Below are 12,271 nucleotides of genomic sequence, written 5' to 3'. Positions count from 1 at the left end.
TGCATGTAGTGCAAAGTGCATTGGAAGATGCGGAATACGGATACGAATATAAATCAACTGCTGAGTAAACTTACACCTACGATTTTACCATTAAAATGGGGACATTGTGATGGTACACTGTGCATGGAAGGTTCGGATGATCGGTTAAGTGCCCGTTAGTGGCATCGTTTACAGCCCTGCAGTTTTATTATTCGGTGATCATAACACTGCATTGTATATAACCCACAAGTTCCTTCGAGGAGAATTTTTAATTAGCATATGGTGGTGGCCTTTGTAAATGTGAAAGAGGGGGAGTAATCATGCAACTAAGCGGTACCGCCGTACCGGTATCAACAGTGCACAGAAACAGTCTGGAGCTAAACCGATTTTGGTGTCCGCTTTCCTTCTCAGAAACTTCCCCTTTTCACATCTGTCTTTTTCAGTGGCATCCGACGATCACGAATCAAAAAGCAGACCATGGTTAACGATACCAAGATTCCGGTAGCAGCACAGTGGACATTCGTCCCAATATTCGCCACGACCATCTTAATCGCGGTCCTGCTGACCAACACGCCGGTGCTCATACAACTGCTGCTCCGACCTCATCTCCGAACAGCATTCAATATTTACCTAGTCAACCTGCTCATCGCTAATCTCCTTCTAGTCGTTTTTCAGAATCCCCTGGATATTCTGGAAGCACTGTATTCCGGTTGGTGGATGGGATGGAAAGTCTGTAATTTATATATTTATGCCAACTATGTACTGGGGGGTGTCATCATGCTCACGCACGTCCTAATCGCCGTCAATCGTATCTGGGCTGTGACCTTTCCCGTTCATTACCGCCACAAGCATACAAAATGCGTCGCGTTGGGCATTTGCCTGGTTTCATGGATGTGGATTCATTTACTGATCCTGCCCGGGATTATTACGGATGCTCTGTATTACCGCAAACCGGTGGAATCTTTTGGCTGTCAGGTTAATAATGCAGCCCAAGCGGTGTGGGCGATGACGATGCACTGGGTTCTGTATGTTTTACCCACCCCGTTTATTCTGGCATCGTTCCCTTATGTAATTATCAAGCAAATGCGACATAAACGGTTAGTCCACTCTCGATTACTACCGACTGATGCTGGGGGGAACGAGAAGAGGCCATCGCGAACTGCGACGGAGAACCGCAATATGCATCACGCGGACAGTGTCAATGCAGCTTCCACCGAAAACAAGGAACAGAAACGGTCCAAAGGAATGCTGATATTTGCGCTATTGACGGCTTCGATTTTTTTTACATGGACACCGGGAAGGGTTTATTTTACCATCAAGTTGTATACGAGCATCGACAACAACCTGGCATTCCAGATCTGTTACGTACTGTTCGCATGCCAGTCAGCGCTGGATCCTCTGCTGTTTATTGTTGCGTTAAAAGACCTTCGGGGAATGCTCACGCCCAGTTAGCGGAAATGATGGCTTATATCATTCTAATGTCATTACGATAAGTGGAATAACGAAGCCACTTAGCAGTTCACAGCGTCCCATATGGTGATACAGTTACGTACTGTTTTCGGTTTCCACCCACAACAAGATGACGTTCCGGTTTACTCTACAGTTTTAGTAAATTTATGTATTTTGCTTCGAAGTTTTAATTACTTAATTTTCCGTTTGTGGTCTCAGGATATTCGCAACGAAATGATATTTCAATACGCTCTTACCCAACAATACCAGCCAGCTGGGGCCTGGTATTGTTGATATCAGCATGCCATTCTGCAAATATTAGCATTAGCATAATTCTCTTTTGTCGAAAGAAGCGGTGGTTGTTGATAGCATCTTCGGAACCAGAAAATGTAAGCAAGCAGATTTTGTTTTGATTCTAGAAAATAAACCATGCAGTTTCCACCGAAAGCAGTACTGTAGCGGCGGTATCAAGTAAGACCACAGGGTGTGTTTACCGGAAAAATTCGCCCTGGATATAGCCATGCTGCACGGGCAAAATTCACGACCCAAATCCCATTTTCTTATTTCAGATAGCAAATCTCCACGTAAATTTAACTACTTATTCACCCAGATTTCCTTATCACCAGAGCTCTGAAAATCATCGCCTTTCTGCGCCCATCCTGCAAACTCATTCACCGTCAATCCCAATCTGGACAAAACTGCACCCCGTGCAGGGGCACCCCCCCAAAACCACAACGAACCAACATGATAATCAGAGCTCTGATTTGTATGCATTACTTTCCAGCCTGCTGTAATACAAATATTAGCTGATTTTTCATTTTTAAGTATTATGTATTAATTAGTTAAATGAATTGTTAAAACAAGAACGTTGTTCAGCAGCTCAAACAACTCCGATTTTGATTTGCTGGTAAAATATCGTGAATTTTGCCCGTGAAGCGTGGGTATATACAGTGCGCATTTTTCCGGTAAACACACTCTGTGATCTAACTTGATACCTTCGCTACAGTACAATACAGACATTAGACACAAGTTCATTAGTAGATAGTAGATACGGTGGACACTAAAATAGAGTCGTAATTGAGGTAAAGAAAATTATCCGAAACACTGTTCGCTGCTTGGCTTCCTTAATTTAATCAAACCGGAAGCATCGGTTAGGTAGCAATATGGACAACAAACAAGGAGTGTCATGACTCATGACACGAGATCCTTTTTCCGTGAATGTGCTTATCCAGGAGGAGCGTCTGATTTAGCATCCCAGGAAGCAGAGGCTTTGGAGTCTTCCTCTGATCTTCGAGTAGTTGGTTTGTTTCCGGTATGTTCTACTGTATAATTAAATATATTACGTATGTTATTCAGATATCGCAACATTTGCATCGCTCGCTGGCAGATTTAAGGATAATAATGATGTTATTTTGTTAGCGTCATTGCTCTACAAAACTTCGAGTTTTCTCTCTCTAAGCAATTCCATGGCTAGCACAAACAACACAACCACATCGGTGGCTGGTAATGTTTCGGGCAAATGGACTTTTGTGTCTGTATTCACCCTGGCAAGCATGATCTCTGTATTCATCACCAACGTTCCCGTAACGTTGCAGATACTGTGCAGGCCGCGTCTTAGAACGCCGTTTAATATCTACTTGATAAATTTACTCCTGGCCAATATCCTTCAAGTGTTCTTGCAGAATCCCTTGGCGATTCTTGAATCCATATATTCCCGTTGGTGGATGGGTCGAACAGCTTGCAATCTGTACATTTACGCGTATTATGTGCTGGCCGGGGTCATCATGCTCTCGCACCTGCTAATCGCAATTAACAGAGTATGGGCGGTGACCTTTCCCGTCCACTATCGCCACCACCACTCAAAATCTGTAGCGATTAGTATCTGTGTGGCTTCCTGGATCTGGAATCACATACTTCTGCTACCGGGAATAATCAGCGATGCTTTGTTTTATCGGCGTCCCATTGAAAAGGTCGGATGTGAGTTGAACAAAGCAGCTCAACCGGTGTGGTCGATGACTGTGCACTGGGTGGTGTATGTTGCGCCCACACTGTTGATTCTCCTTTCCTTTCCTTATGTAACCATAAAACGGGCACGCCGAAGGCGCGGAGTGGTGGGCGTGCGTGTGGCAGCGCAGGGAACTGATCAAGGTAAGTGAACTGCTTCTTCAAAAGTCCGTGCACAGCTTGTGCTTGTATGACAAATAACTGTACAGAAAAGCGTACACAATCTATAAAAAATGACTCAAACTGGAAAAAAACCGTACAACTGGAAGTACGGGCTATTCATATTTCAGATTAAGTTTCCGCTCGTACATGCAAAATTTTCTCAGCCAGGGACGCAACAGAACAAATACTCGTATATCCAAACGCTCGTTGCTTTGTTACTATTATAAGTCGTGATAAGCACTGCAACAGGAAACGAACAACTCTTTCCGGCTGCTGCAAATGACTTTATCGCCAGCAAATTTTAAAAACTAAAACAAACCGTATCGCACCAAGTGTTAAAGCTTCACAAACAAAGAAAACAAGATTGTTGAAGATGTTTGATCCAGTTGTACATATGACCGACTTATCGTTTGCCTTTTGGGTAGATGACAAAACGGCGAAACTTGAGCTAAGCTCACCGGAAGCCAATAATGAAATTATGGATATTGTTGACGAGTCAGGATTTGCCAAGAAACGGTCTCAAGGAATGCTGGTACTCACTTTATTGACGGCGTCGATCTTTATCACGTGGATTCCCGGCAGGGTGTACTTCTCATTAAAATTGTTTACTGCCATTGACAGTACTGCAGCTTTTCAGATTTGCTTTGCACTTTTTGCATGTCAAGCGGCTATTGATCCGTTACTGTTCGCATTCGCCATAAAAGATCTGCGGCTTTCATTTACCAACCAAACGTGCTCTGTGAAACAGACTGCCTGAATGACCTTTCCATGTTTCTGCTTTTGCTTAAGGCACGAAGAATTCATTATATCTGTACGTACCTTTGCTGTGCAACATCGCTAAAAAGCACGAGTATGCAGAACTCAGGTCCACGTCACACAGAACCTGGCAACCGTTTAAACAAAGTTGGACATGATGGTAGACTGAGCATAACTTCGTTGTGGATACTGGGTAGATGTGGAGGCCGGTTTTAATACAAGGCTGTTATAGTATACGAAATTATTGTAGATTTACAGTAAATATAGCCAAGCAGAATTCAGTTACCGTACGAGGAGGGGATAAATGAGCTCGATGTACCCGAGCAAGGGGTAACAGAGCTCGTTATCCGTAACCGTGCCTGTGCAATACGGCCAGCCACCACAAGAGACGGCAACTTATTCTATAACGCAAAATAACTGAAACAGCCGTTGAGACCGATAGCTGCGTTTTTCTCCATAGACTCATATGCTAAACAAAATCACTTGTTTCTTACACATTTCGAAAGAAAACCACTCAACCTACATTTCAAACGAATAAGAAAAAAATTGCAAGATTTTTCATACCAAGAAAGTTCTTATTAAGGATGACAGAGAAAAGTTATCGCCATTCATGTTTCTCGTAGACAAAGCATAGAGTTTGTGCGTGGACCCGACCGTGGATCGAGATCTCATGCTAAGTCTATGAGAAACATAAATGGCGATAACTTTTCTCTTTCATCCTTAATAATAACTTTCTTGGTATCAAAAATCTTGCAATTTTTTTCTTATTCTTTTGAAATGTAGGCTGAGTGGTTTTCTTTCGAAATGTGTAAGAAACAAGTGATTTTGTTTAGCATACGAGTCTATGGAGAAAAAAGCAGCTATCGGTCTCAGCGGCTGTTTCAGTTATTTTGCGTTATAGAACAGGTTGCCGTCTCTTGGTGGCTGGCCGTATTGCACAGGCACGGTTACGGATAACGAGCTCTGTTACCCCTTGCTCGGGTACATCGAGCTCATTTACCCCCTCCTCGTACTGTAAGTAAATTGGTTAATCATTAACAATAAGTACAACACTTTGTGAATTTTTATTTGGAAGATTATGCCAAAGCCGTCTTCCACCGTCCTGATAATCAACATACGCACAAAGTACGAGTACTTTACAGAATGTATTGTACACATTGGAACACAATCCTGACACCGAGCGTTATCGGGGAAAGTTCTATCCTTTTTTGTTGCTACGTCCTTTTTGGTGCACAGGTATTTCGAAAAACGAACTGGGAGAGAAGACAGGGTACAGCACCGGCTTCCTTTTCGGACACGATGATGCTTCTTCGGTATGCGTGACGTAATCCGGGCAGTCCATCAAGGATAAATCTTTCTGCAGACAAACTCTTACTTCCGCAAAGTAGTGCTGGCTTGTAACGTTACTATACGAGCAATAAACACCAATCCGCTTATTGTACTGTCGCTGTAAGGCTCCGGCCACATCGTCATGGGTATAGGTCCTATTGGAACTTGGCACGATACTCTGCCCCTGGAGAACGTTGTACAGATTATACTGCGCCCGCAACTCCAGGGAGCGGTGGAAGTAGTTCAGTTCGCCAGTCAAAGAAGCTAGGCTCTGGGCGCAGGTGCCGTGCATCTTCCATTCGTGACCCCAAAATTTGTCCGGTCGTTTCGTAGCGGTCAGACTAGGCCAAAAGGCGTTGAGGTCGTTGAGGAGCGGTTGCAAGGGATCAGGGTTAAAGGGGATGGTACGGCAGTGCTCTAGACCGCTGGAATTGAATTTGGACGGCCATAGGCCATGTATTATCCAATCCTAACCCACAACAATGGCTTAAAAATGCACAACTCGAGAACAGTTTTGTTTTGTAGTACCGCATTTCCAAAAACAACCAACAGCAGAACCCAACTGGAATTCAACTAACAATGAGTATGAGTTAAATCGATTGTATGAGTAAGTATGAGTTATAGCTCTCTTAATAATCAGAATCCTTTAAGTTTAACAACCAAGATAAAAAACGTTGTCTTACAGTTGCAGATAACCCAGGAGGAACGCACATACTCCACTGGTGAAATGCCCATTTACACAGACTGATGCTGGCCAGCGTTGTACAAAGAGCAGGAAGTCAAATGCATCGTCTGCAAGCAGTTTCGAATTTTTATGATGTTTTGGCGGAGGATGTGGAAATAACACCGCTTCCAGAATGGTCCATTGGATGATACTCGTGAAAGCAATGCCGCACACGAGAAAACTTACGTGCTGCATTTTTTTAAAACAAAAATTAGTTACTCTTTACTCTAAAAATAAAAACGATGTACTTCGCGATGAAACGTTAATTATTCTACTACGTAGTACCAAAATAAGCCTGAATGGTTATATATCGGCCCGAATAATTAAACACCGCAATTCCAGTGCATCGCCATCATGCTGTTGCCAAACAGCGAAAAACCGTAATATTCGTGATTCTCGCCGAGACTGCAGACTGGCAGTGTGTCATTTTGACGTCACTAACAAACAGGGATTTTGGAGTGCGCCAACAGGAGAATTATGCATTCGCTCTGTTTCTGTTCGTGTGCTAAAATTTTCGAGGCGGTAATGCAATATCGTGGCCATAGCACCTGCGCTAAATTTAAGAATACCGTAACCATTTTTATCACACATTTTTTCCTTGTTTGCAGAGAATGGTTTTCTGTAAATTTTCATGTATCTGCCCAATTTAATAACAACATAGTTTGCGAACGCGCACTGTTTAAAAAGTGCCGGGATAAGCACTTGTTGTTATGGGCCTACGATGACTTCCCGGCGCACCGTAGGCGCACGGCTGCCAACCGCCACAGGGTACCATCCTGGCGAGAATCGTCAATTTTGGTTGCAGCTATGTTAGCTAAACACGTTGTAACTTGGCAATAAAATGTCCGATGTCGTATCAATGTTGGTATGTAGTGTTCACATTCCTGGTACTTATGTGAAACGCAAAGCGCTACAACTATGAGTGTACGGCTCGTGCACGTAGATGTTACAGGAAAGGGGTGGCACTCGGGATGATGTTATCAAGGTCATAGTTCGTCGGCCGGTAAACACTTGAGTAAACACTTATGCATTCATTTATATTTTTGCGGATGCCGCTATTTATGTAAGCTTCTACTCAAATACAGTACTTACTGTGCTATAGTACTCTTCCCGCCGTTTTCATTGCCGCTTAGTGTACAAAAATTTACCGTAAACCGTGTTACTTATTTCTGTCTGCTAGGTAAGGCAGTTACTGCCATGCATATACGAGTATATTGATCTAGAGATTATTTATCAGATATCTCCAGTACCTATTTGCTGAAGTCATAAGACTCGCAAACGATAAGATCGACAAATCCATGGATGGAAAAAATTATCCCTTATAAAAAATTTGCACGTAATAATATATACTTAGAAGTATGCATAGTACCAATCTGGTACTGACGACATTAATGTTAAATATAGGAACAAACCAGTAAGTCTAGCCAGTCTGTCTGAGTAGGATATGTATTCAACCAGAAACAAACTTTTGTTATTATCTGTAGTACAAATTCTGTACAGTTAGCTCTGTATCCCAGGTGGGCCGTTCTGACACGGCGGGCTCATTTAGCCACATAATACATTCACAGTTAGAACAGAGCTTTGGGACGCCGTTAGATGAATGCGAACCTCTTGTAAAATGGTCACTAACGAGTGACGAATGCAGAGAGCAGTATAGACCGTTAGTGCCATGCTTTTCTTTATTTCACAGCGACCACAGCTGGTTCATTGTCACACGACCTTTGACGTGATTCATTAGTCGCCTACGCTACCATGTAATCCCTGCTTATCCTTACCGCTTTACAGCTGGATGAATCTTTAGTAATTTCCCCGGTTGATTCAGCATCTTCCAGAGACCATACACAATCTCTGCGTCTTGTGTTGAATGTTCCTTTGTGCGAGCAAAGATGCGTAGTATCAGGTCTCAGTTGCTTTCTGTATGCTGTTCGACATGTACAGAGTACGTAGCCTCTGCGTATTTTCCCGAAGTTTCCTTTTTCTTGCGGTGTAACAATTCCGCCATTCTGATTCACCAGATCTGGTGTTCAACGAAAAAGCTTATAATAATTTTCAGATGGATTATTATGGTATGAACCAGAAACTTTCCCCATAATGGTTTTAGTTTTTAAAAGAACAGTTTTCCAGTGTATTTTCCAGAGTATCCTTGGATTTTAACCATACATCTTGTTTAAGTTCATTTACCTGCTTTCCACACTCACTGGCTGAACTGGAGGTTAGTTTGGGGAAACTATTACTGCAAGAGGAATTTTGATCGATTGTTGCAAAAGTATGAATAATTCTAGTAGCGGATATAACATCAGTTCATCGGTAAACGTTGCCAGATGGACTTTTATTCCTACCAGTGCACTGATCATCAGTTGTGCGGCACTCATAACCAACATACCCGTATTACTGCGAATGCTCTGTACCCCCACACTGCGCACTCCCTTCAACGTGTACCTGATTAATCTCCTGGTTACGAACATTCTACAAATCACTCTACAAGTCCCGCTGGAAATTTCCAGCGCCTTATTCTCCCGCTGGTGGATGGGATGGACGGCGTGCACTGTATACTTATTCGCCAACAATGTGCTCATCGGCGTAATCATGGCATCCCATGTCCTCATATCGGTGAACCGCGTCTGGGCGCTAACATATCATTTGCATTATAAGCACCATCATACACTTCGGACTGCCATTCAGCTCTGTATTTTTGTATGGGTTTGGGTGCACGTGATTGTTGTACCGGGAATTGTCTCAGATGCGCTGTATTACAGACGACCTTTGGATAAATTTGGTTGCTCAATTAACACGTCCGCTCAGCCAAAATGGGCATTGGCCAAACATTTTCTGGGATACATTTTGCCGTTGGTGGCTGTAATTCTCACGTTTCCGTATATCTTGGGAAAGCAGCTACTAAGAAAACGCGTGGGAGTTGTGGGTGGCGGTATCACACAGCATATTACGCGGAATCAGATTGGTATTGAAAATTCCGATAATTCCGTTACTGAATCAAGGAAAGGAAAGAGAAGCGAAAGATTATCAAAGATCTGGACCAGAGGCACAGTTTTATATGTTCTCATGACCGTTTCTTTACTGGCAACTTGGACACCAGGACGTGTTTATTTCACGATTAAGCTTTTCATCAATGTGGACAATGCTAGTGTTTTCCAGATTTGCTATGTGCTTTTTGCGTTGCAGTCAGTTTTCGATCCGGTGCTGTTTGCAATAGCACTCAAAGAATTACGGCCATTTGGATGTAGAATGTCTGTGCACTAGAACCGCTTAGTTACCTGCAACCTTTATTGGAGATAAAAATAATGAGGTTTCAGTCAAAAATACTCTGGGATCATGAATGCAGTTTCTGGTGATGCACATCTTAATGCCAGTTAAAAGTGTTACTCTTCTCATAAACATGCATAGCTGCAAACGAGATTTCCAAATGGCTGGTAAGAGAGCGTTAATGCTCCGTAGAAGAAAGTTCAACCAACAACAACTCGCATTCAGATTACAGACGCAACACGCAGTTACAACAACATAACTGTCAACATTGCTACAAGCGGTACTGCTATCAATCGATGTTATTTGCTTGAATGATTTCCGCACAGGTGGGAAAGCAGTAGACTCTCTTCGCTGCGGCTGACGATCTCTTGTGCAATAATGCCGGCGGATACGAAAAACGTGCATGTCTACGCCATAGAAAATAAATTTCAAAAATACGTATAAATTTTGACTAATTGTATTTTGGAAACTGGCAATAAAGACCTACGCCAATCAACAATCCACGCGTAAAGTGTAGCAGTTCCGCACTCGAAATGCAGAGCACGTGATGCCGTGTAGCTGCTGCGAAAAGGTCCAGTTCAGCACTCAGTTCACTTTTCTGCAGTAAGAGATTACATTGACCTATACTATCCATATAGTCATTGTAGCAGCCGATGGCGACAAAAAACAGTATCCCCACAAATCATATGTATTCGCTTTGGTGCTGTAAAACTGTTTGCTCCCTAACTTACCGGCATATAAGAGCGGAAATCCCGAATTTGGCTTTGTATTCGATACAAGATCAGCGGTAGGCGTACTGCCTAAAAAATGAAAACAGTAGTGGTAGTGGAAGCCGTAGTACAGTACCAGCGGTAGCAGAATATGAATGTAAAAGCAATTTTTCGGGCCAACTAACTTGTTCGTACACTTGTACAAAAGGGATGCTGAACAGCACCGCAAAACTCCCAAAATCCCCACGCTTCCATAATTCAATGCCAGCGCGCTGGCAATCGTTTCCGATGAGGATATGGCTCCGGCGACAAAGGAGAACGTCATAGCCGTATCGAATGCATAGACGACAAATGTGATCCAACTGTAAACATGGTTAAACTCTTCACAACACATGATTGATCTCAGATGAACAAGCCGGAAATTTCCCATTACAGGTACTGGATCTTCCTTACACGGGGAACTTGTTTGCAGTTGCTTGGTATACTGCGATAATTCGTTATTAATTTCTCGACAAAAATCTCTTAAAATAAGTGCGTTTTGGATGGCTAGAATGAAAACAAGTTTGGAAATGAAATACGGTATAGTGCATGCAAAAATCCAGAGCGCGACCATCTGCCTAGTGGTAAATTTCATCGGCACCGGCGCAAAAGCATCGTTAAATTCTGGATCATAAAATCGGGGGTCTTTCTCAAATGAATGCTGCCATTCACAAATTTCCCATAAAACCAACATAACAAAGCTTAGCACGGATAAAGCGTTGCCTATTTTCGCCAACAGGAAACTCTTCTCCGAACGTTCCCGAAAGATAGTAATTCGCCAAGGTCACTTTGCAAACTATTCCACAGTTTCAACTGGCTGCGAAAAACGGATAGAACGATAACCGGTTGGATAGCCATAATTGCATAACTGAGAAGAGGAACAATGTCGGTAATTGGACTGCTGGATAGCTGACTCGATGTGTCGGAGTAAATAGTCCAGAAGACGAGTATCGTACTAAGTGACGCCTGTATTAAAGCGAGAATGATTAACAGCACTGGGACAGCGGACAAGCATTTTTGTAAAAATCTATGATAATGATGCTTCGCGACGCCCGGAAAGACAGTCGTCAGCGGAATAAAGCCGCAGAGAGACAAGATTTTTTCCGGGATGCTGTGACATGGGGCCAAAGCTGATCCTTTATCCACGAACATGGTGTGAATAACTTATAAGGCGTACTAACTTTTAACGTGCATTAAATTTAACTCGAAACAGACAGTTTTTGTGATTTACAAGTTTACACCGAAAGACTAGACGGGTGGGCTTTGCTGCCGGACAGTGTAGGGTAGTGCCATGCCACTGCCATCCATCCCAAGTGCAATATACCGGGTAGAACGTTTAAATTGCAGGGAGGTATTCCTGTTTAAACAGCTGATGAGGTGGCATGAACTTGATTTGTAATTCAATATTTAATGTTCCGTTAAACGTTGCAAGATGGATAGGCTTGTAAGGACTATAGTCGTGAAATTTTTCACATTCGCCGGACGGTGTTTCTATGCTGTCGTGCAGTCTTGATCACTTCATTTTATGCGAACGTTCATAGTGGCGCAGAAGAGTGCTGCCGAAGGTGGGTAATGCTAAATGCAGAGACATGCATCATGGCATACTTCTCGGATAAGTAGCGGGAACTGCTCGGGAAGGGACTTTCAAACCCAATAATGGCCACTGCCTGCGTTAGCGTGCACAGCACGGCACAATCATTTTGTTTTGTTTGAAGTCTAAGCAATCGTCGCAGTTATGCTTCAGCATTAACAGCGGTACAAATACAACTCACAGTCAGCATAATATATATGTACTTGTAAACCGTAAGTGATACCAGAAATTCATAAGTGTGTACAGTAGGAGTACAGCAAAAACAAG

At 42.9% G+C, this 12,271-nt stretch overlaps 4 protein-coding genes across 4 annotated transcripts; 3 read left to right on the top strand and 1 right to left on the bottom strand.

Moving 5' to 3' along the window:
* The first annotated feature begins 311 nt into the window (after window positions 1-311).
* LOC129594924 (melatonin receptor type 1B-like) lies at window positions 312-1,824 on the top strand. The gene has a single exon (XM_055491789.1). It carries the CDS (start codon window positions 457-459, stop codon window positions 1,429-1,431), a length of 975 nt encoding a protein of 324 aa, XP_055347764.1. The 5' UTR covers window positions 312-456; the 3' UTR covers window positions 1,432-1,824.
* A 1,005-nt stretch (window positions 1,825-2,829) lies between these two features.
* Window positions 2,830-4,437, top strand: LOC129594858 (muscarinic acetylcholine receptor M3-like). The gene is made up of 3 exons (XM_055491711.1): window positions 2,830-3,582; window positions 4,020-4,126; window positions 4,232-4,437. Exons 1-3 carry the CDS (start codon window positions 2,895-2,897, stop codon window positions 4,349-4,351), a joined length of 915 nt encoding a protein of 304 aa, XP_055347686.1. The 5' UTR covers window positions 2,830-2,894; the 3' UTR covers window positions 4,352-4,437.
* A 975-nt stretch (window positions 4,438-5,412) lies between these two features.
* LOC129594914 (ribonuclease Oy-like) lies at window positions 5,413-6,785 on the bottom strand. The gene is made up of 2 exons (XM_055491776.1): window positions 6,363-6,785; window positions 5,413-6,148 (listed from the first exon to the last, which is right to left on the bottom strand). Exons 1-2 carry the CDS (start codon window positions 6,390-6,392, stop codon window positions 5,549-5,551), a joined length of 630 nt encoding a protein of 209 aa, XP_055347751.1. The 5' UTR covers window positions 6,393-6,785; the 3' UTR covers window positions 5,413-5,548.
* Window positions 6,786-8,800: 2,015 nt separating this feature from the next.
* LOC129594857 (melanopsin-A-like) lies at window positions 8,801-9,661 on the top strand. The gene has a single exon (XM_055491710.1). The coding sequence runs from the start codon at window positions 8,801-8,803 to the stop codon at window positions 9,659-9,661; it is 861 nt and encodes a 286-aa protein (XP_055347685.1).
* The last annotated feature ends 2,610 nt before the right edge of the window (window positions 9,662-12,271 follow it).

This window comes from Paramacrobiotus metropolitanus, unplaced genomic scaffold (assembly GCF_019649055.1).
Source record: "Paramacrobiotus metropolitanus isolate TYO unplaced genomic scaffold, Prichtersi_v1.0 Parri_scaffold0000072, whole genome shotgun sequence".
Classification (NCBI taxonomy): Eukaryota; Metazoa; Tardigrada; class Eutardigrada; order Parachela; family Macrobiotidae; genus Paramacrobiotus; species Paramacrobiotus metropolitanus.
Note: the sequence above shows the minus strand (reverse complement) of the source record. Positions and strands in the feature narration are given on the sequence as shown.